General features: G+C 37.4%; 1 protein-coding gene across 5 annotated transcripts; it reads right to left on the reverse strand.

Moving 5' to 3' along the window:
- Positions 1-358: 358 nt before the first annotated feature.
- ccdc149a (coiled-coil domain containing 149a) lies at positions 359-19,606 on the reverse strand. 5 transcript variants are annotated; one of them, XM_083540862.1, is made up of 13 exons: positions 19,401-19,606; positions 17,256-17,417; positions 17,107-17,145; positions 15,913-16,020; positions 15,628-15,744; positions 10,726-10,898; positions 9,466-9,538; positions 9,279-9,363; positions 8,942-9,086; positions 7,461-7,537; positions 6,362-6,394; positions 2,369-2,488; positions 359-1,632 (listed from the first exon to the last, which is right to left on the reverse strand). In XM_083540862.1, exons 1-13 carry the CDS (start codon positions 19,512-19,514, stop codon positions 1,028-1,030), a joined length of 1,851 nt encoding a protein of 616 aa, XP_083396988.1. In that variant the 5' UTR covers positions 19,515-19,606; the 3' UTR covers positions 359-1,027. The 5 variants fall into 5 exon arrangements, with proteins under 5 accessions (XP_083396988.1, XP_083396985.1, XP_083396987.1 ...); XM_083540859.1 differs by having other exon boundaries at positions 2,369-2,485; positions 19,401-19,589; XM_083540861.1 differs by lacking the exon at positions 6,362-6,394 and having other exon boundaries at positions 2,369-2,485; positions 19,401-19,595.
- Positions 19,607-25,191: the final 5,585 nt, after the last annotated feature.

Genomic DNA, 25,191 nt, shown 5'->3' on the forward strand with positions numbered 1-25,191 from the left:
ATATATTAATATTTAATGAAACAGGTATACCATATCAGATAGACTAGACATAGGACATAAACCTAATGCCAGAAAGAAAAGAAAAAAACAAACACACCCATTATCCCATTTATCCGTTTTCTCCCAACAGAGAAAGCACAGTTCATTTTGCATTATAAGGCACATGCAGCAAAAAAGCAGAGTGCAGCCACAATCAACATTTGTAAACGCTTAAATCGATATATAATTAGCCATTGTGTAAACAGCAATACCATCATATTTTGAAACATTTTGATATTGTTTGTGAATCATCTGTTAATTCAGATGTGCACAATCCGTGTGGAGAAAATTGCATCATTTGTAGGACAAATGGGAAGACTTATTATAATTTTTTTTTAACCAAGGAAAAAGGGGAATTAAAAGAACAAATATCCTGCTGAGGCAACAGGAAGTAGAGAAGATATAAAATAGAAAATATTTGGGATCTGTTTTTTTTTTTTTTGTGGATAATGAAATACTCCATGTATTCTTTTATTTTATGGCTCTTGTTACATAATCAGTTTTCTTTTCTTACCGAATGGCTTAGGGACACCTTTTCCTTGACTCTGGTGTGATATACGTATGTATCACAGTACTTCCCTGTTGATGGAAGTTGAATAACTGTTGCTTAATAATGTATACTCTGGAATTGTAAAATTGAGCATACTGTAATACAGCATTTAAAAGATAAAACTGAAAAAAACTGTAAACTGTAAAACTGAAGCAAAACACAAAAAATCTCAAATACATGCATTGGCTTTAGACTATACGTACAGTCAAACATCTTGAGATACAAGTGTTAAGTGTGCACACTTTAGTTCACTTATAGCCAGGCCCTATGTGTTTCATGTTTCATATTTGTATTTATTGACAATGCCTGACCAAGGTCACCAACTGAATATTAAGGCTTGAAACACACAGGGCAACAAAACATACTTTTGCTTCAGAGATTTCAGTTTCTAAAAGATCTGTTCCTGCTCTAAATAAGAAAAAAAATTGTGCTCGATATTTAAGCCACACTTTCACTGTGACAGCTATCAGTCTCTCCTGATTGATAGTCCAGCTCCCAGCGTGGTGTGAGAGGTGAAGCTGGGGTGGGCTCTTTGAAAATAGATGCAAAACTTAAAAACCTCTCTTCCAACACATCTTCAGGATCAGCAGCTACACTTAAAATCTGTCTAAAATCATGGTGGATATAGTCCTCATTCTGGATTTGGTCACAGATGCGCATTGAACCGAGATGTGGAGAATAATCAGAGCCATCAGACACCGGAGAAGCAAGTGCCATTGCAGCATCTTCACCTTCTTCCACAGTCAAGCTGCTGTCCAACTCTACAACTTGCCCCTCCTCTACGACAGGATGCTGCTTCGCGATTGGTTGCATCCCTGCAACTGGCGCAGCTCCATCATCACAAAGCCGTTGCTCTGCGTGCCTCATGATTTCCAGCCTGCAAGACGGCGTCTCCTCCCCTTGCTCAGAGGTGACAGGTGTCTCCACCTCATCCCCACCTCCATCTGGACTGGGGCGGGAGCGAGGCCACACATTCAGGAAGCTGTCATCGCCAGCTGTGTCCAGTTCCCATGGCAATAACCCACCACTTCCTGTCCTGTCATCTGAACCAGTCATGGGGACAAAGAAGATTAATGGTCATTGTTTTAGTGCCATTGCTAATGAAGCAGTGCCCTGTGGGCTAAAAACTAGAAGATGGTGGTAGGATCTCAATAACTTCAAGGCAGCTCATCTTATAAAATGTCGAGATAAAATAATAATAATAACCTTGATATAAAAGAGACCAAATAATAAAGGAAAGAAATGTCTATAAATTTGGTAATACAAAAAGCTTTTTGGAAAGCTTAAGCAGCCCATCAATAGCAAAAATAGATTTATTTGTTAGAGTCTTCACATCAGCATATTAAAAACGCCATTCTAATACAAAATCATCCATGTGGAGAAGCAATTAACACCCATTCACTTGGATTACTGAGGCATGTTTGGATGCATGCAAGCAAAAGGTTAAACACACAGCTTTCTTGAGTATGAGTGAAAAGAGAAAAAGCTCACAATATGGCTGGCATCCATATTTATGGACCATCCCTTCTGCAAAAATGCCCCAAAAGTTGGTGAATGTCAGCAGGCGAGAATTTGCTAGCATTTGCAAAATGCCATGGCATTTGAGAAGGATCGGCCATTTAGCTACCACAGCGATTAGAGCGTGCATGAAGCAGTTTGTGGTGACACATGCAGGACGAGCTACAGCGAGTGATCACGCTAATTATGGCTCTTTAGCAATGAGTTGAGGGCACAATTAGAGAACAGTGGTTTCAGTTACACACAATTACACTCCCTCACCTGCAGGGGGCTGTGAATCAGTCAACCGGTCCATGGGCACAGGCTGTAAAGGAAGGCCAAGAGAGGAGGGAGGTGTGGCACGCTGACTCTCACTCAAAATAATGGCATCTTTACCTCCTGCTGAACACCGAGACCAAGAGGAAACATTGTGTTATCATTTAATTTCTTCAAGACAACTACATTTGCAGCATGGATGGTTCAGAATGACTGAGGAGGATTCTGGGATGACAGGATGGGACTTCACAGGACAGGGGTGTCAGACTTTAGTAACCTCATCCTACCTATCTCTAACCTTATCCTCACTACACCTAACCTTGACTAACCCTACCAGGATACACTGAACCCTAACCTCATCCTGACTACTCCAAACCCCAACCAAAATAAACTGAACCTCAAACTCACTTCAACTAACCCAAAACACATCCTCACCACATCCATCTTCTTCACTCCACATAACTGTAACCATAAAAAGACCTTACCCTAACCATACACACATTATATATATATATACATACAAAAATATATTAGGGGTTTAACTGTACACGTATTTGTACCGAATGCAATCATTTCTACACGCGGAACGCCTGACTTTACAATCTCATTACAATCAGTTTCCTCAGGGACATTATAAAGTGGCGGACCACAAGTTTGTTTAGTCTCCGCCTGGCACTTTGAGAATTAAAAAAAAATATATTTTCAAAACATGCACAAGAATGCCAGAGGTATAAAAAGGAAACTAGCGTTAGTGTAGTGTCACTGTGGCTACTCACTCCGTACCGGAAACAAGATTTATTTTGCGTATGCTTGAAAATGCTAAAGAATCAACAGCGCTAGCGCTATAGATTCAAGATCTTTTATTTGTCATAAACGTAGTTATAGCCAGGATGCAACATGCAGTGAAGCGAAAAAAATGTACATCTTGAATCTTGAATCCATAGCGCTAGCCGCTATCCAATCTTTAGCATTTTATGTCCAGCTTCAAGAATTTCTTTTAAAAGGAAGAGAAATTCCTGACAATTCCGCCTATGAAGGGAGTGAATGAATAAAAGATGGAAGGAATGAACACATTTGTTAATGTATGCTGAAATAAGTAGAAAAGTTGAATAAATCATATAATTAAAAGCACAAATAGCCAGATGTTTTTTTTTCATTTATTTAATTTTATTAAATCAATTTGATGTGTATCCCTTACGAGGGAAATATCAAGGTCCGTGACGTCGGAGTGACGTGGGGCCTGCTTAGACTGCTGCCCCCGCGACCCGAATTACGGATAAGCGGGAGAAAATGAATGAATGAACAATTTGATGTGTATATTTTATTGATTACTGAATTTAATTAATATAATAAAAAAAAGTGTATTGCACTTTTTTTTATATAATATTATTTTATATATTATTTAACCAAGCAGGCATTTTATTGAAAATTGTTTGAAAAATGTAAACTTTTCACATGTTGATCACAAATGTTAATGAAAAATAGCAAGCAGATGTATGTTTTGCATTTATTTCCCACAACTATAAGGAAATTGAACTTAAATTGAAATAAAAAAAACGAGGTACTGATCCGTGAATTTCGTGTACCGTTATACCCCATATTTTATATATATATATATATATATATATATATATATATATATATATATATATATATATATATATATATAAAATATACACATATATACACACATATATATACACACACATATATATACACACACATATATATACACACACAAATACGTACATAGATATACACACACACAAATACGTACATAGATACACACACACACACACACACACACACACACACACACACACACACACACACACAATCACTTGAGATTAAATATTAAGAATACACAACCACACACAGATACAGACCGACACATACCCTCACACACTCACAGAGGAAGTGGCTACAGACATCCTGTCATCCGTCTTCATTAGTGCTAGCTGATACGCATCACAGTCTAAAGCCATATGCTGCTCACAAGCAAATGTTCACTATTAGACCCATGCCATTACAAATAGCAATTGCCAATGCTTAAACGTTTGCCCGCTTCCTGAGAACACCCCTACCATGTCAAGGGGCACAGCAGTATTTTGGCAAAGTTGTGTTAAATTATCCAAAAGGTTTATGCAGTAGGAACTTTTCCAAGGTAGATACTATGACACAATGAGGGGATTGGTATCACTCAAGGTGGCTATCTGGTTTAAGGATACTTCACTAGATGGTAGATTTTATCTCTCTGCCTCTCTCTTACCCTCACATCCAAAAACAATAAATGTGGTTGTTATTTATCGAGTGGTGACTGATTAATGCTTTAAAAGCACCATGTTCAGCTCCCTTGGTTTGAAAAGGTCATTGATGTGATGTAGAAAGGCACCTCAGAACCAATTAAAAACTTGGGCTAATTTGGTATGCAGAGCAGGACGGACGCTTGGCACAGCCTGCTGCGCAAAGCGGAATGGATGGATGAGTGGCTATTCCCACCTGGCAGCTGCCCATCCATCCGTTTGCTCCCTGTTTCTGTGTGTGTGTCTGTCATTCTCCCTCCCTCTCCCTCCCTCTCTCTCTCTCTCTCTCTCTCTCACACACACAGACACACACACAAAGCAGATTGGCTAGAATCCTCTTTTTGTCTCTCTTACACACAATACATATATGCTTGCTCACACACACACACACACACACACACACACACACACACATACAGACTATATACAAAAGGATGTTACTCTTTACAATTAATTCACCTTGTTCCTTACTATAAGTGCCGGTACTGTACCGCAATGCAAACGTGCACCTGCACCTGTCTTTTACACGCATCAAAAAAACATGGAAGTGAAGACACCTGACTGAGCTCATATTTTGACATGACTGTTTGTCTGCCACATTGCCATCACAAAACATAGTGTCTGAACACAAGAAGTCACCTAAAGAGACAATAACATGGGATGAACTGACTGGGAAAATGGTTCACCTGTTTTTACAACTGAACATTTCTATGCAGTTGAAAAGGCTTATATCTCTGTACTAAGGGTAAGTGTGGGCTCTTAATACTAGTAATGAAATGCTGACATTTCCCCTCTTGTGGTCAATATTCCTATATTTTCCACCTGGCATTAACTGGTGTGTTTTCACAAGGCCACTCTCTTCCCTCCCAGCTGCATTTACCTTGCTAGGGTGAGCCGCAAGCCCCTCTGTCTCGTCTACAAATTCCACTAATAACAACACATTCCCCAAATGTGTTCGTAATGTGGGCAATCATTTTTTGTAATGGATGCTTGTCAGTTTTATGGTGGTAGAAAGACAGTCTTACGACAGGCGAGCTTCGCTGAGCCTCAGTGCTTCAGATGTAGACTTGGAGAATGGGGAAAGAGCCACACTGCCCTCTTGTGGATGGAGAAAGGGAGCCCTGCACTTTACTATGACTGCTTTTGCTGCTAAATGCATGAAGTCCATCAAGGTAAAGGCATACAGTTTCAATGAAAAATGGTCATTGATAAACCTGATTAATCCAAATGTATTAGCATAAAAAAGCAGTTGCTTTCACAATGTTAACTGCAACAAAACGGGGGGGGAATCTGCCCACTCAAACACCACGTAACACACCGGTTAAGCCAAAGGAGATCAGATGCCTAAAACCAAATGAGAATCTTTGACTTGCTGACATTAAGATAATGTATAAAGCTAATACTTACATTAAAGAAAAGCTAAATTTCCTGTACCCTTGCTAAACCTTTTGCTAAAAATGTACAGGACAGACAATTTAACATATCAGCTAATTATCATGACTTTGTTGGCTAGAGGAGAAAAGCATACACCTTTAGTGCCTGGGGTTTAAGCTCTGGACACACACAGACATCATGTTAGAATGGAATGTTTATGGGGAAGTGGTTATGACAAAGAAATGAGGGGCAGGTTAGTGGGCAGGTGGCCAGCATCCTGTCGACACATAATGAAACAAAAGCCAGAGGGGCAGAAACATACTCCCTAATCCCACTGATATGCTGTAGGTCAGACCTTAACAAGGCAACAAAGGAAAGGAGAGAAAACATCATAAATTTGACATTTGACTTGATTTTTTTTATATAGCAAGGCTTTGAGATGCAGCTTGGGTGAGAATACAGACTAATGCATATATACTCACTGGCCACTTCACTTCTTCTGGTAATGCAAGCGATTACCTAGACTGGTTCACACTGACAAGGAGGTGATGGTAACTTAAAGAAAAACACACTCTTTGCAACCATATGGAGTAGAGAAGCATCTAAAACATGCAACATGTTTGGCTTCTACAGCAGCACCCCAATGCATTCCACTCTCATCAGCCAAGAGTTGGAGCTGATTCGGTTTGGGCTGGTGGTGGTGGTGTAATGGTGTGAGGATTATTTGGTACCCATTTTGTCCCTTAAAGTGAAATTCAGCATTGTATGAATGCAACAACATATTAATGCTGACATGCATCCCAACAACTAATAAGCTAATAATTGCTATTCCAGCATGATAAATCATCTTAAGCTGGGTTCCCACACAACGCTTATGAGTTAATTGTACTTAATGACTTCTGCTGTCACCAGATCTGAATCCGACAGAGCACTGGTAGGATGTGATCGAACAAAAAGTGCTAAATCTGCAGCGATTTTGTGCCGCTATCACATCAGCATGGACCAGAATCTCAAAAGAGTGAATCCTGTGGAATCCATTCCATGAAGAACTGCAGCTGTTCTGAAAGCAATCCTACAAAGTATTAGTATGGTGTTCATAATAAAGTAGCCAGTGAGCATATGTGTAGACTGTTCTGAACCCAGATGTTAGTTTTACACAGTAACAGTTCTAGATATGGTGAGCAAGATCTAGCCAAACATATCATTTAAAACACTGCTATATATATATTCCTAGTGCTGTAGCCTCAGATCTCTGCACTAATAAATGTATGTGTATGGTGTATTCTTTAACAGATATAGCGAAAAAAACGAAGATGAAATGCATGAAAATTTGCAATTACAGTCACACGGCACTAGTGCATCCTAATGTAAACCACTGTGCAATAATTAGCTAATACCTAAAAGCAGAACACAGCACTGACCTGGTAAACTCCAAAGTCCAGATACCTCCAGAGTCTTCAATTTCTTCTCAAGCTCAGCAACTCGGTTTCCAAGAATCCTGTCAAAGGAACATTAACACCACCAAAGTTGGAGCTTTCAGTCTCTAAAGCATTAAAACAATCATTGAGCTATAGGGGTTACTTTTAAATGTGTGATCTTAGTCCAGAAGTACCATACTGTGCAAAAGTCTAAGTCACCCTAATTTTATAAACATCAAAATTATAGTTAAAGTTGAAAGTCAACTTATTGCCTTAGGTTTTTTGATCATGTTGTTCCCAGTTAAACTGCCCATTTTTCTTAAAAAATTAAATAAATCTTCAGGAACTGTATATTATTATTACTATTACTATTATTACATTGTATGTATATTTGATTTCTTTCCTATATGCAGAAACTTTTGCCATTTTGAGACCACTGTCTTTGCATTTAAGACAGATAAAGTACTCAAACATACATAAGATTAGCTGATTTCCAAGAAAGCAAACATGATGCATCAAGGGCCATGTGTGTAAACTTTTATTTATGTTATGTTATTTACATGTTTCCGAGAAAATTAAATAAATTATACAAATCAGCTTGTTGAATAGTTTACACACTTCTGGCATTATACTGTATGTGTCATGTTGCCTTCTTGAGACTCATATTTCAGTCCCTGAAGAATATTTCTTAAGAAGAACAGATTAACTGCTCAATATCATCAAGGAATTTAGAAATGACTATCACAAAACATAAAAACAGACATTGGCTATCCAGAAAACAACGTATTAAAAATCGAGCATTTGATCTGGTACATTTGTATAGATTGTACTTATTATTGCATCTTGTGGACTACATAAATATATAAAGCAGCTTATTCCGAGCAACTCTAAATAAAAACAATGCATTTTTATGCCCTTCTTATTTATTTATTTTACAATTATTAAACATTTTGCAGACTCTGCAAGGCGTACGAAACCTATGACCTCAACTGTTGATGTTTATTTGATGACATCTGCATTATTGAGCATATTTGCCAGCATTACTTTTCCCATAAAAATCGGAAAGGGGAAATAAACAAAAAACAAACAACAACAACCAAAAACATTTGTTTCTATTTTAACACCACAAAAATGCAAAACAAATAGAAAGTCTGTCAGGTAAAGTCTGCAAGTGTGACGACTTTGTACAGTTCTAAACATTTTAAAGGACTTGCCAAAGTCTTCTTGAGACTACTGATACGTTTAAAAAGTCCATTACTGTTTGCTGCCCTTTACATTAGATTCATTAGTTACATTTAATTATTTATGTTGAAGATTTCTCTGCATGTGCCCAAAAACTTAAAAAATGGTTTAGAAAAATAAAGTAAGACAAAAGACCACACACACACACACACACACACACACACACACACACACACACACACACACACACACACACACACACACACACACACACACACACACACACACACACACACACACACCTGTTAGTCTGGCGTTGGTGCTGAATTACCATGTTCTTCTCATGAATTGTTTCCAGCAGAGCCATGGCCAGGGACTTTAGGTCAGAGAGAGACTGAGGTGTGACTGGAAGACCACATCCATTATCCTCCGACAATAAATCTTGCACTGCAGTGAAACATGTCGTTTGAGTGGTAAGTGGCAATAAATATGAGAAAAGGTAGAAGACAGGTGAGACAGAAGAAAACTAATAAATAAATAAAAGATTTCAGTTGGCGCTAAATTAATTCACATCCAAGCCTTCACATCTTCCATTTTAAGCTATAAAATATATTCTCTTCTGAGCTACCCTCTGGTTACCCTGTTTAGCAGAGAGCACACCAGTAAGTGCACTAGTGTTAGATTTGCCACTCGTTTTCGTGTTCTTTCTCCGGTCCAGGGCATTCTGCAACACAAAAATTAAACGTATAGATGCAGTATCCCAGAGGACAATTTATTGCTTCAATTAAAAGCAAAACCCCTTTACAAACTTAATTTTAATTCATACCTTGTATTTCATTATGTTTGCTTTCAGTAGACTGACTTCTTCTTGAATTTGTTTTAGCCTTTCATGCAAATACCTGGAGTTAAGAGAGACATGGCAATGCGAAGCACTTAGCTGAATTTAGTGCAAGAAAAAAAATCTATAAGTTTTATTGACACTAATTTTAACATTTTAAATAATTGTGATTTCTGGATTTTTTTTTTTTTTAGATTATGTCTCTCACAGTGGACATGCACCTACGATGACAATTTCAGACCCCTCCATGATTTCTAAATGGGAGAACTTGCAAAATTGCAGGGTGTTCAAATACTTATTTTCCTATATATATATAGGAATATATATATAATGTATATATATACATTAATTGTGCTTAATTCTCACCCTCTTTATTTATATATATATATATATATATATATATATATATATATATATATATATATATATATATATATATAAATAAAGAGGGTGAGAATTAAGCACAATTAATGTCACAAATAATTAGAATCTTATATTGTGGTGTAATAAAGCCAAAACATATGTTTTGCACACCATCAGCAGGTACAGTCACAAAAGGAAACTATGAACTGCTCTTGATGGCTACTGAAAATGTAGTGGTGGATCACTAACACTTTGGTCCTGTTTGATTGTTTGTAGTTCAGGGGTTCGTGATAAATAAATGACATTTTCCTACCATAACCTTAAACCTGTTTCTGCCACGAGGTCTAAACTTGATACAGCTTTCTTTAAAAGGGAGCTCAGTGGTTTAGTCATTAGACATCTGATTGAAAAGGTTGCAACTTCAAATACCAACATAACCAACCTGCCACTCGTTTCACTTGTACACTGTTATTTATTGCTCAGAATACAGTGATTAAAAAAAATCAGAGCCTTAAAAACTAAATCAAGGAAAGTGCAGAGAATAAAAGCCCTATGTAAAATACATGATAAAATGATTTTACAATCATTCAGTTTCTGTTTTTCCTGCTTTAAGTGATGTCCTTTGGCTTGAGTTTTGTCCAGACATATCAGTTTTTACCTTCTCACCTGTCAATGTGCCCTTAAAGCTGTGTTTAAGTCCCATCAGATAAAAAAAAGAAAGACTAATCATGATAATGATTAACCACTATAAGGCTTTATGAAAGCTAACAAAGACTAAATTCCTTATAAATAAATGTTTATTATGAATGACTATAGCATTTTCTAAATGTTTTAATATGATTTGATACCAGCTGTAGTCTGTAGCTACATGAAATGGTGCCTGACCTGTTCTCCATGCAGAGCGCATCCACGTCCACGATGCGTTTACCTCCACCACCTAATACATGGTTGAGCTCGAGGTTGAGGCGGTCAGCTTTCTCTTTGTATACAGTCCTTTCTGCTTTTACATCCTCCAATTCATCACTCACTGCCTTCAGGCTGTTCTCCAGCTCTTCTCTCTGCAACATGGGTAATATTGCACAGATGTTTTACCCTGTAAGTACTTTATGGTTGAGGTCAGAGCTCTATAGCAGGAAAACTTCTACTCTAACCCGGGTGTTGGGTCACCTGACCTTTCCTGCTAATGTGTTTTTTCCCCAAACTCTTACCACGAAGCTGGAGGCACTCAATTCTATAGGACGTCCTTAGATGCGCTTAATAACATTTTGCATTCACTTGAACTTGGAAACCCAAAACTGTTCCAGCATGGCAATGCCCCTGTGCACAAAGAGAGCTCCTTGAAGATCTGGTTTACATGCTGTACAGAGGAAGATAGATTATATATAATTTTTTTTTTATATTTATATATACATACACACTAATCAGACTACAGGACATGGTTCCAGTAATTTATGCTCTTGGACAGGTCTTCTTCAGCAAACTGTTTTTAGGGCTTTCTTGTGAGTCAGCTTAAGAGGTTTTATTTTGGGACGACGGCCAGGCAAACCGACGTGTGGCAGTGTGCGGCGTACGGTCTGAGCACTGACAAGCGGACCTTCCTATAAGCACTCAACTTCTTTAATGGACCCGTGTTCCGAGTGAACCCCTTTTGGAAAACCTCTGTATGACCCTGGCCACTGTACTGTAACTCAGTTTAAGGGTGTTACTGATCTTATATCCTGGGCATCTTTATGGAGAGCAACAATTCTAATTCTTAAATCCTCAGAAAGTTCTTTGCCATGAAGTGCATGTTGAACAGCCAGTGGTCAGTATGAGAAAATTTTACTCAAAGCACCAAATTTTTATCTTGCTCGAGTACAAGATACACAAATTTGTATGATCCAGTCAAGCAGACAAAAACTTGAACATGATGAATAGTACATGTGGCTTTGCATTGTTACATGATATACAGCTGTTATCACTTAGGGCAGGGGTGTCAAACTCAAATTCACAGTGGGCCAAAATTTAAAACTGGGACGAATTAATGGGCCAAACTCAATATTTATTGAAAAATTGACTGCAATTGTGCATTTTTTTCATCTCTCTAAAACTTTTTTCCACAGGCCAACAATAAAACAACCAAAAATAATAATAATTTCCTTCAATAAAAAAAAGAAAAAACACAACCTTTTAACTATTACCAGTCCATGCCTTTGAGTAGAAAAAGTGCATAAAGACATAATTCATTCAAGCCCAGTTTTTACACTCTGATTTACTCTGATGCACATTGGTTCAAGCCAATGTGCATCATGTCTGGGTTTAGGCTCTGAGCTGAGCATCATGTCTGGGTTTAGTCTCTGAGCTGAGCATCATGTCTGGGTTTAGGTTCTGAGCTGAGCATCCTGTCTGGGTTTAGGCTCTGAGCTGAGGAAATCCTCAGGATTGAGTGAAGATGTTCATCAGTGAGACTCCTGAGTGGTGTTTTGTTCATCTTCATTAAAGAGAACAGTTTCTCACACAGATATGTGCTGCTGAACATAGAGTATTTGAGCAGCTTGGGCACGGAGTTGGAGCAGTGTGTCGGGGAGGAAACATGGAAACTGTGCAGCACACACAGAGCGGTACTTTGACTTGAGCATGTCTCTACACTGGAGTTCAAATTAGCTCCATTTGGAGGTTGGTTGGTGCGCTTTCCACGTCAACCACAAACGGATTATTGAGCAGTTCAAATCTGCATTTCTGAGCTTCAAAGTCGGCAAATCACCGGGTAAATTTAGCGCTTTTTTCAGTTTTTCAGCGAGAAGTTTTTCAGCGGTCTTGACTGACGCGCAAACACACTAACAAAGCATTCTGGGATTTGTAGTATTAGCGGTGTATATGCTATATACTGGCGGGCCAGCTCGAATACACATTTGATATAATCTCGCGGGCCACATTTAATTACAGGGCCCGAGTTTGACACCCCTGCCTTACGGTGTACTCACTTTTGTTCGCAGTTATTCTGACAATAATAGCTGTATGTTGAGTTATTTTTAGAGGAGAGTAAATCTGTACTGCTATACAAACTGCACATTGACTACTCTAAAATATATCCAACTTTCATTTCCATAGTATTTTCTCTTCAGTAGATGTACTAAAATGGTTGCTGAAATGTGAGGAGTACTTACTTTTGAGAGATACTGTTTAACCCCCCCCCCCCCCCCCAAAAAAAAAACCTTTTTGTTGGTAATGACGGCTTCAAGACTCCTCGTGTATGGAGAAACTAGTTGTACACATTGCTTGGGTGTGATTTAAGCACATTCTTCTACACCAGACCTGGGCAAACTACGGCCCGCGGGCCACATCCGGCCCTTTGTACGTCCCTGTCCGCCCGCGTGAGGCCAATCATAAATTACAGGTATGCACTGAAAATTCGGCCATAATACCTAAATCACAGAAACAACACGGCCGAAACACAATTGTAATGACGCAATAAAAAAGCGCAGCCAGCACACGGTTATCTGGATATAAGCAACATGTCTGCGGTGTGCGGATAGCAATTTGCAAAACATGCAATGCTGAAATTTCAAGAGGGGGTGTATCTGCAAAGAGTCACTCCAAGTCGGGTTTAATTTATCACCTGAAATCCAAACATCCCGATTGCAATTCTAAATATGAGAAGAAAAGTAAAGTCAATCCGAGCATGCGCATGAGTCTGTAGAGGACGTTTTTGAAAAGGCAGGAAAGTTTTCCAGTGATGGTGCCAAGGCAAAAGGCATAACACAAAAAATGATGGAATTCATTGCCCTAGATCAGTGGTCGCCAGTGGATCGACGGGTTGATCTTTAAAACATTCCCCGTGGATCCCGAAAATAATAATGATTATAATATAATATTATTTATTACACGGCTCTTCTTAATGCTGTAGATTAGAACGTTCCATTCACATCAATGGGCTTCCAAACGTTCGGCGGTCAATTATTTTTGTTTAACAGACCCGTTGCTAATAGTAATCGACTGCTGTCTGTCTGTCAATACTATGAATGGTAACAAATAAATAACAATAAGTTATAATAATAAATAAAACACTTTTGTAAATGATTTATTCTTTGAATTGCAATGCAGTGATTTTAGTGAGGTTAGTACACACTCATAGCCATAAATGCAATGGTTCTAATAATTGACAATCTTTTCTTTCGGTATTTCGGTTTTTGGTTTTGGCCTTGATTTTCCTCATTTTTGGTTTTGGCCAAGAATTTTCATTTCGGTGCATCCCTAAAATATTATCGTTGGTGTGGCCCTCTTCACAAACAGTCGTCAAATCTTAAAGGTTTTGTGGCCTCTTCTATGAACTCTGATCTTTAGTTCTTTCCATAGATTTTCAATTGGATTCAGGTCAGGTGGTTGGCTGGACCATTCTAGCAGCTTTATTTTCTTTCTTTAAAACCTTTCCTTGGCTGTGAGTTTTGGATCATTGTCTTGCTGTAATGTCCACCCTCATTTAACCCTCCTCCTGGTAAATAGCAGCAGACTTTTATCAAGAATGGAATTTTCCATTCATCCTTCCTTCAATTATATGGAGTTTGTCATTACCATATGCTGAAAAACAGCCCCACACCATGATGTTCCCACCTCCAAACTTCACTGTTGGTATGGTGTTGTGGATTATGGCATCCAAAGAGTTCAATTTTGGTCTCATCTGACAGACTATATTCTCCCAGTATTTTACAGGCTTGTCCAAATGTTGTGCAGCAAACTTTAAGCAAGCTTTAACATGCAATTTCTTCAGCAGTGAAGTCTTGCGTGGTGAGCGTGCACACAGGTCATGGTGGTCGAGTGCGATACTTGTTGTTTTCTTTTAAACAATTGTACCTGCTAATTCCAAGGCTTTCTGAAGCGCTCCGCAAGTGGTCCTTGGCTCTTGGACAACTCTTCTGATAATTCTTTTCACTCCTTTGTCAGAAATCTTGCGAGGAGCACCTGGTCATGGCCAGTTTATGGTGAAATGTTCTTTCCACTTCCGGATTATGGCCCCAACAGTGCTCACTGGAACATTCAGAAGTTTAGAAATCCTTTGGTAACCAAAGCCATCAGTATATTTTGCAACAATAAGGTTGTGACAGGCTTGAGAGAGCTCTTTGCTTTTACCCATCATGAGATGTTTCTTGTGTGACACCTTGGTAATGGGACACCTTTATATAGCCCATTATTTGGGATTAAACCATCTGATATTAATTTGTACTGAAAAGGGGCAGGATTGCTTTCTAATTACTGATTGATTTCAGCAGGTGTCTTGGCTTTCCATGCCTTTTTTTTACTTCTCTCTCTCTCTCTCTCTCTCTCTCTCTCTCTCTCTCTCTCTCTCTCTCTCTCCATTTGTTCAATACTTTTTTTCCCTGTGCCATTTCACATTATTAAAATCAACTTAATTCATAGACATGTATGGTTTGATTTCTTTGCATGTGTGGATTGCACCTTTAGAAATATATTTAGTAAGAAGAACTGTGACGTGTTCAATACTTATTTTACTCGCTGTATATTTTAGATTGATAGATCGATAGAGATACCCAAACCTGTTCAAGCATGCCAACACCCCCGTTCATAATGATTTATATCAAAATTCACTATAAGGTTGGCCTTGAAGTTCCAAAACAGTTGGGACACTGTGTGAAATGTCCATAAAAACAGAATGCAAATCTCATAAACCCACATTTTTCTCACAATAGAACAAGAAAACACATCAAATGCTTAAACTGAGAAAAAGAAAAAAGGAAATGGCCTTAACACATCAATGAATTGGGGAGTGTACAGCCATTGGTGACTCTTTACCTGCAGTCCTGCTTCCTCCAACAGCCTGACTAAATCTTCACGCTCATGGGCTGGGAAGTGCCTGACCCCAACTTCATCATCCCCTAGCCTCTGTTTAGTGATTGTCATTCTCAAAAGCTGTAGAGGAAGCAGAAATGTTATCGTAAACCACTGTGGAGTGAGTCCATGTATGTGTTGCATTCTCAACAACCATATATCTTATGTGCTCTAGTTGTTTCTTCACAGATGAATGTGTGTGTGTGTGTGTGTGTGCGTGTGTGTGCACTATTACGTGTTGTTAATTACCTTGTTGTCACCCTGAGCCTCAGTTAGTCTCTGATTCAGCTCCTTCACTTCCTCTGATAACTGCTTACTCCTGTCCCGTGAATCCCTCAGCAGCTGTGCCAAATTAACCTGAGAGAGAATTACAAACAAATAAAGAGAAAGAGTAAGAGAGAGAGAGAGAGATATTATATATTAGTGGAATATTATAGACATTTGATAAAGTATAAAACATGACAGTGCCAGAGAAAAAAAAAAATCCACAACAACTATTACTGTTACCACCCCAAACTTGATTAAACTTTTTTTCGGCTTCTCCCATTAGGGGTCGCCACAGCGGATCCTTTGCATGTTTGATTTGGCACGTTTTTACGCTGGATGCCCTTTTTACGCTGGAGCGCCTTTAAGCTCAGTGGACGGCAAGGGCCTGATGGGTTACTTGCCATTTCCGTAGCGGTTTTGTTACAGGGTCAGGTTGCTAGCCAATGCCCACACTTCTTTCGAGCTGGGTTTGGGACTGTCCCTGGCAGAGTACTTTATCCACATTCCCACAGCTGAGCACCCATGAAGTTGGGGGTTAAGTGCCTTGATCCATGGCCCAACAGTGGCAGCCTGGTATAGCCGGGACATGAACCCACAACCTCCAGATCCAACGTCCAATGCCATAACAACTAGGCTACCACCTCCCCCATTCCCTCATTAACCTCATGTTTTTTTTTTATGTCTCTTGGTAATGCAGCTAGTAATGCTACCAACTTAAAATACTTGTGACACTGTGCAATTGTTTATATGGTAAAGTTAAAGAGATGTTTTTTTCACATTGCTGTCGATGGGTTACTTTAAAAATCCCCTTTTTTGTTCATCCTTGTGTTGATTTTTACCATAAAAAAATGTCTCGTCTTATGTCCTGTGATTTACCTTTCAGCCGACACTACTATCAATACTTTATGACCAATGAGATGCTGAGTTGCTTGAATTGTATTTTGTTTGTTTTATTGCAAACTGATATGCAAATGCATTGGCTTTCGAAAGAAGTCTGAACAATTTTATTCAATCTGCTAATAGCATTCAAATTGAACATATCACAGGCATGTTAATATTTACTCTAGTATTGAAGGCCCATTTGATTTAAATCTGTATAAATCAAGTCTAATAGTTGATTTAAACCCTGTCCAACTGTAACTGTTCTGATGGTTATGCTATTGATCTCAGACCCACCTGGTTGCGTTTCTCTGGTGGTAATGTAGGATCTCCATCCTGTAACACAAAGTACAAGAGTAAGGGACAAGTTAGGAATGTTAATTTCTTTATTAAGTCATTTATCAGGGAATATCATCTTCAACATTAGAATGTTTCATAGAACACACAATTAGTTCTCTGTATTTTTTCTTCAGGCCCTGATGTCTCTCACGCAGCTGATTGGCCATCAGCTTGTATTGGTCTCTCTCTTGCTGACATGTGTCGAGCTCTTTGGACAGAATCAGCAGAGCCTCCTTCTTACTCTCCAGCTTACGCTTGCATATCAGAAACTAAAAAAAAAAAAAAAAAAATACAAATGAATATATTATGATGCATGTATGTGTTCACAATTTTCCTACCATTCTTTCCGTTTAATCATTTACCCATCTTTTCTATTTACGTATAACATTCCAGATATTAATTCCCTTGTAGAACTACACAGAACACCTCAGACAGGTCAAACCGTTTTAATTCGACACTCCTGGAAAAGTAAATAGTAAAAACTTTGTTTGAGGGGAGGAGATAAGACTCAACCCGTTTCATTTTCTTAATGGAGTACTTCCTGCTAACGTAAAGCTATTCGGATTACAAACAGATTACCAGGACGGTAAACACTACAAATACCCGTTGCAAACAATACAAATAGAAAAACAAAGCACAAAGTTTTAAGTTTGATGAGTCATTCCAAATACTGTCATCGGTTCAATTTAACCTCTGAACAACATGCACTTGCAATTTCATGACTGCATGGGTTTTTAAACACGTGGCAATTGTACATTGTTATTTTTATCCCAAATAAAGATGAGCCACTTGACAGCAATCAATGTAAGGATAATGGCAAGGTACTTAAAATTACTTACACCATTTATCCCGAACACCGAAAAAATGAATCTAATCTCACAACATAATTACATGTGTAACGTGATCAGCCTTTTTGGCACCAATGCTCGAAAAGCTTTACATGCAACAGCTTAAGTATCCTTTGGCTCATAATTTGCTTGACATAACTATGCAGAGAATACCCAATATCAGGTTGTGTGATTATAGTTTTTACACAATGAATCATTCCAACCATGGAATCTGATTGGTTGAAAATGTCCTTGCTGGCATTTTCTTTACCCAAATCTATATTTTTCTGTGACCATAGGTTGTTAAGAAAGAGCAATGGTAGCATTACTGCAGGTCATGTGGCTTATATGTCATTGAGTGAGGTATAATTCTCTCTGACACTATTCGAAACCTGAAAAAAGTCTACACCAAACTTGCAAAGAGTAAACCTACAAGACATTATACACAGAAACTTGAAACATTGCAATACATTTAATTTTGTAAATCAAGGCAGTGTATATCAAATTTTATCTCAGATGACCTTCTTCTAACAAATATGATAACTGTTCAGCACATGCACCAGCTTATGAAAGCCTGCAGAAAACACAGGTAGAATTGGAGCAAACTACTTTTTAGTGAAGGATGAAATAACCCAGCATGAAACATGGCTATTTAAAGGTTTTTCATAATTGATTTTCTTTGCTACTTTTCTTAACCTTCAACCTGATGTATAAAAGCAATAAAATACACTGCATTATAGGCAATAACATCACACTTTTTTTTCCAGCTCCTTCTGTGACCAAATCAATGCAGTGATACTACACCAATTTGCCAATAATTACATGTTTAATGTTAAGAGATGTTTATTATTTATAGTTCCAATATTTTCTATAAATGAAGTTCCCGTGCTTCGGTTCCAGGCATGAAACCTGTTACATTTGTTCAGAAATCATCTGCTATGTGGGTATGTGTGCATTTCTGTTCAATATCCTTCCTTTTTACCTACAGCCTGGTCGTAGATCATTTTCTACATAGAAAATGTGTTATATTGACAATATTGTTTATATTCGTGTTATCTTGTAATGTCTACAAGCAGGAGTACAGCAGAGTGAAATTCCTTGTAAAGCCTGTATGAAGTGTTTTTGTCTAATAAAACAGGAGACTGATCCTTGTTCTAGATCAGGGTATGGCGTTTTTTTTATAATATCTGGAAAAGAAAACAGAGTTTCATCATTCTGCCTGGATTGCTTTGTTTATTTATAACAGTCAATAATGAAAGATACACGGAAAACCAATGTAAGATATTAAAGCATAGAAACATCCTCGTGTAATGTAACTGTATGATCACGCCATATTGTATCATATCTATTCTCATTAGACACAATGTTGACCGGATCCTGATCCATATGTTACATGTGATCTCACTGCGGATGTCCAACACTCACCTCGCTCACTAATCCCTGCCAGTCACTTTCACTTCTCGTAGAGGAGTTCATGGTGATAGAATTTATCGTCATCTGATTAATACATCCTTTACTTGATCTACTTGCCAGCATCATGCAACAGCACCAACAACGCACCTTTCACTATGGGGGGTTTATTATCGGTAGCAAGTTCCGCCCTCACACGGCTATTTACCCACGCTAAAGACAAGCAGCCAATCGGATTGCGGAGTTTTGTCACGTGATAGGATTCGCAGCAAGCAGGTCTGAGCTGCGGATTATAGGGCCTTCCAGGAGAGATGGACGATACCACTTTCTCAAACAATGTCGAGGCACATTTTCGATACCGACAATCTGAAAAAACCTTTTTGGTATATAAAAATGGTCCTTTGTAATAAAAATTTTGCAGCTAGAAATTGCGGACATGGGCAGAATTCTGTGTTGTTTTGGGGGTAGAGGTCATAATTACTGCTACTTTTTTTCGTCTGTTATACATTACATTTTGTACTTCCCTTTTGCACATCTGAATATATTTTCACTATTTTTTTTAATACATCGACCTTATCGGCATATAATATAATTTCTTATATTCTCTTCTATTTGATATTTATAAATTTTTTACCTAATGCACAGCTGAACTATTGTCTGTAACCAGGGGCGCCGTTAGGGGGGGTGCAGAGTATGCCAGGCATATGGGCCCAAGAGAACGCTAGGGGGCCCCACAATCATCAATTAAACTTTTTCCAATTAGTTATTTTTTTTTAATCGTACATACACACATATATTTTAAATAATAACACTGTGGTGAAATAAAATAAATTCCCTGTAAATAAAATTAAACCATATTAACTTTATTATTTAATAATATAACATTGTATATATATATATATATATATATATATATATATATATATATATATATATATATATATATATATATATATATATATATATATATATATATATATATATATATATATATATATATGTGGGGGCCCAAAATTCTGTATTGCATACCCCCCTTAAAACTGTTAATTGCGCCCCTGTCTATAACAAATAAAAATCTTAAAATGTGTCCTAGAATTAAAGAGCTGTAGTTAAAAGTTGTATCAGGTGAAGGTCCTCAAAAAGATTATTGTTTAGATATTATTTTATATTTCTAATCATGTAATTTAAGCAGCAAGTATCTATAAAAAAAAAAAAAAAACCCAAAACAAAGAATAGTCATGACAGGATCTGTTACTGATGTAAATCAAGAGACAAAGATCATCTTTATTTAATGTGTTTATGTTTGGAAATGTGTGCATCTAGATAAAGAAGAACAAAACCACTGTCTATAATATAAACATGTGTCTTGTCAAAATTTCCAGCTGGTAGTTGGTCAGTGTCTTTGGGGTTGTGCTGTTTTAATAATATGAATCAGCCTTCATTTTTGGGGGCGGAGCAACCTTATAATAATAATAATAATAATAATAATAATAATAATAATAATAATAATAATAATAATAATAATAACAATCATCATCATTATTAAGAGGGATGTGACCTCGAGCTTTGGTGTAATTTCTGAAAGAATTCTAAATTTTTTATCTTAACAATCCTGTTTTTATCCTGCTGATACTGGCTTGGTTAAAAAAAAACTACTTTTTTACTACCTGGCCAGCAGAGTTATGCATGTATACCTATAATACTTGTAGTAATTGATAATATAATAATAAATAAAAAGGTTCTATGGTGGACATGCCTAGATTTATCCAGGATTTGCATGTAGGATATGTATCCTGGTCATATCCTGGATACAGTCTTTGCAGAGTCCCATCGTTGTGCTTCAGACCATCCACTAGAGGGAGAACTTATCATGAGAGATTATAGCAGTAGCAGCAAAAATACCTAAACCTTTGCTGCAGGATACATACATTAAAGCAATGATATTCAGCTGTTAAAAGAAACATTGTGGTATATTCAACACTCGTTCAATGGTCTCCTTTTTATCTAATAGATTTTGGTAACAAAATGTATTATAAAGAGGAAAAGGGCAGTCCACAGGCAAAAGAAAGATCTAATGGAGGAGACTGAAACTGCTGCACGACGCTTGGGTTGTCTCTGGAAGGCTCTAGTTTGTAAGGGAAGAACAGAAACAAATAGTGTTAAATGTGTTAGAAACACTATTTGGACAAATAGAAAACAAAATGCTAAACTTAGAGGCAGACTACTGCTGGAAGATGACCTCACACTAGAGAGAGCAGTGACAATTGCATTAAATGGAAGCTGCAGTTAAAAACTCCTCATTACTTTGTAAAACCAGTACATACATTATGGCGCAGAAAAAAGTCTTTGAAATTTCAAAGTCTTTCTTTCGGCTTCTCCCATTAGGGAGCGGATCATCCATATTCATGATCCGCATGTTCGATTTGACACGTTTTACGCTGGATGCCCTTCCTAACGTAACCTTTCCCATTTATCCGATTAGGAGGTCACAGGAAGCAGGAAAACACACACAGCGATTTAGAAAAATGTGAATTTATGCAGTTGTGTGGCACAAGAAAAAATTTTATTTTCTATGCACTGAGAGAAAAAAATAAATAGACATCAATTGTAATGTCAACACAAATCAAGAATTATGAAACTCAATTAGTACACAGATAATTTGCCACGGATTTCGTAATAACTTGTTTCCCTGTGTTTGTTTGATTTTTCCCTCTTTTTAGTGAACAGTTTGCATCAAAATCCCTGATATTTGGATGCTTAACCCTTTCACCACGCAAAAATATCATACATAAAACAAAAGGTTCAATCAGTTCAATCAATCCGATCAATTAAATCCAAAACACAATTAACTGAACAATAATTACAATTGTAGATGTCCATACCCCATCAATGAATTCTCAGTTTCGGTGGAACCGAAAGGATCAGTAATCGTTTCCTTAAGCTTTCAATCCGTTCAATGAGCAACTGCGAACTGTGATGTATTTTAACAAAAACTCAAAAAAGTATACCCAATGTGAATCCAAAGAAACTTCAATCTGATCCGTGATGGCGGCTCGCCATCTGTTTAGTCTCGCGTAGCGAACTGTCTCAAACCGAGTCCGAAAGAATGAAAAACCTCCAAGGGACAAATCTCCAAATGTGGAAAAGAAAAGTGTTCTCCAAAGTATGATTCTTGTACAAACACCAAATCTAGCTAAGTACAGTTCTTTAACAAATTTTAATCTAGATTCTAAATCTAAATTTGATCAAATTTTCTTTCCTTTTTCTCTGAATTTCTTTTTCTCTTTCTCCTTTTTTTTTTCTCAAATTCACCCAAAACTCACACTCTCCTACTTTTCCTGGGCAGAGTTACCATCACCTTTGAAATTTAGCTACTGCTACATCCACCTCAGCAGAGAAATGCTGTCATTTAATTGGGTAAGTTTGACTAATCATATTCAAATCAGTATAAATGTAATATTAAAGTTTTTCTCAAATGCTAAAATGCATTTCACAAACGTTTCCTTCATGTTCCCCAATGTCTAAAAACAACACCCTTTTCTAAAGCTACATAAACACAACCACACCTTCTCACTTCAAAACTCAAACTTTCTCACCAAAAGAGCAGCTCGAAGCTTTCAAAAATGTAAACACTATACACATCATTACATGCTACAGCAAAACAATTGAAAACACAATGCTCAATTTGTGAGAAGGTTCTTTGTTTCATAACTGCCAATGCATATTTTTGAAAATGTACAGTAATGGATGTTTTTAGATCTCTGCAGAGGATTAGGCATTTAGATTTGAGAGTTTCATATGAAGAGTATAAATCTATAGTAAATTCTGCATGTACACTACTGTAACACAACTCAATGCAAAAACTGAATCTATTGCACACAACAGTACTCTTGAAAACATGATCAGGGTGTCAAGTTTTTTTATTTACTTTATTCACACCACACAAACACACCACAATCACTGTGTGGCATCATGTTGCTGAGCTGCATCGGGCCACATCACCTGATCCACATCGCAGGCTATATATCGCGGGATAAACGCCCTGGAATGGTGAATCCATCCTTGGAAGGCCTCCACTGGGAGGTCAACACAGGCCAGCTCCATTGCCCTTAGGAGGTTCTCTCTAGTGTATGGTTGTCTGTCATAAACCTTCCATCTCCATGATGAGAAGAACTCCTCTATAGGGTTCAGGAAAGGGGAGTAGGGTGGCAGACAGACGTTTTAAGCCATGTTGGTTCATTAGGCTTATTGACTGCTTGTTCAAATGTGAACTGATAGCTCATCGCGTTTGGCCGTCTTTTAATGAGTTACATGGTGTTGAAGTATGGAAAAGAAGCCATGTTGGTTCATTAGGCTTATTGACTGCTTGCACAAACAGCAAAGGATAGTTCAATGGGTTAAGGCATTGGTTAATTTGTCAGCAGGTCCCCATAAGGTTGTGGGTTTAAACCCTGGCACAGCCAATGTAATAATTTAATTTCCTTTTTAAAATATAATAGTTTATCTACTTTGTGACATTAAACTGTAAATCTATTTGATAATTAAAAAGACCTGTTTAAAAGATTGCTTTATTTGTTGATCTTTTTTGAAAGACTTGTTTGGCCGTCTTTTAATGAGTTACATGTTGTTGAAGTATGTAAAGGAGGCATGTTGGTTCATGAGGCTTATTGACCGCTAGTTTAAATAGGAACTGGTAGCTCAATGGGTTAAGGCGTTGGTTTATCTATCAGCAGGCCACAAGGTTGTGGGTTCAAGCCCTGACACAGCCAAGGTAACAATTTAATTTGATTTTTTAAAATCTAATAGTTTGTCTACTTTGTGACATTAAACTGTAAATCTATTTGATAATTAAAAACACCTGTTTAAAAGATTGCTTTATTTGTTTGTCTTTTTTGAAAGACATGTTTGCCCATCTTTTAATATGGAAAATGAAGCCATGTTGGTTCATTAGGCTTATTGACTGCTCGCACAAACAGGAGAGGATAGCTCAATGGGTTAAGGCATTGGTTTATTTGTAAGCAGGTCCCCACAAGGTTGTGGGCTCAAACGCTGACACAGCCAAGGTAACAATTTAATTTGATTTTTTAAAATCTAATAGTTTGTCTACTTTGTGACATTAAACTGTAAATCTATTTGATAATTAAAAACACCTGTTTAAAAGATTGCTTTATTTGTTGATCTTTTTTGAAAGACTTGTTTGGCCGTCTTTTAATGAGTTACATGGAGTTGAAGTATGGAAAAGAAGCCATGTTGGTTCATTAGGCTTATTGACTGCTTGTTCAAATGTGAACTTATAGCTCAATTTGTTAAGACATTGGTTTATTTATCAGCAGGTCCCCACAAGGTTGTGGGTTCAAGCCCTTACACAGCAAAGGTAACAATTTAATTTCTTTTTTTAAAATCTAATAGTTTGTCTACTTTGTGACATTAAACTGTAAATCTATTTGATAATTAAAAAGACCTGTTTAAAAGATTGCTCATTTCTTGGTCTTTTTTGAAAGACTTGTTTGGCCTTCTTTGAATATGAGTTACATGTTGTTGAACTATGGAAAAGAAGCCATGTTGGTTCATTAGGCTTATTGACGGCTTGCACAAACAGGAGAGGATAGCTCCATGGTTTAGGGAATTGGTTTATCTATCGGCAGGTCCCCACAAGATTGTGGGTTCAAACGCCGACACAGCCAAGGTAATAGTTTAATTTCTTTTTTAAAATCTAATAGTTTGTCTACTTTGTGACATTAAACTGTAAATCTATTTGATAATTAAAAAGACCTGTTTAAAAGATTGCTTTATTTCTTTGTCTTTT

This window comes from Silurus aristotelis (assembly GCF_946808225.1).
Source record: "Silurus aristotelis genome assembly, chromosome: 5".
In the NCBI taxonomy this organism is placed as follows: domain Eukaryota; kingdom Metazoa; phylum Chordata; class Actinopteri; order Siluriformes; family Siluridae; genus Silurus; species Silurus aristotelis.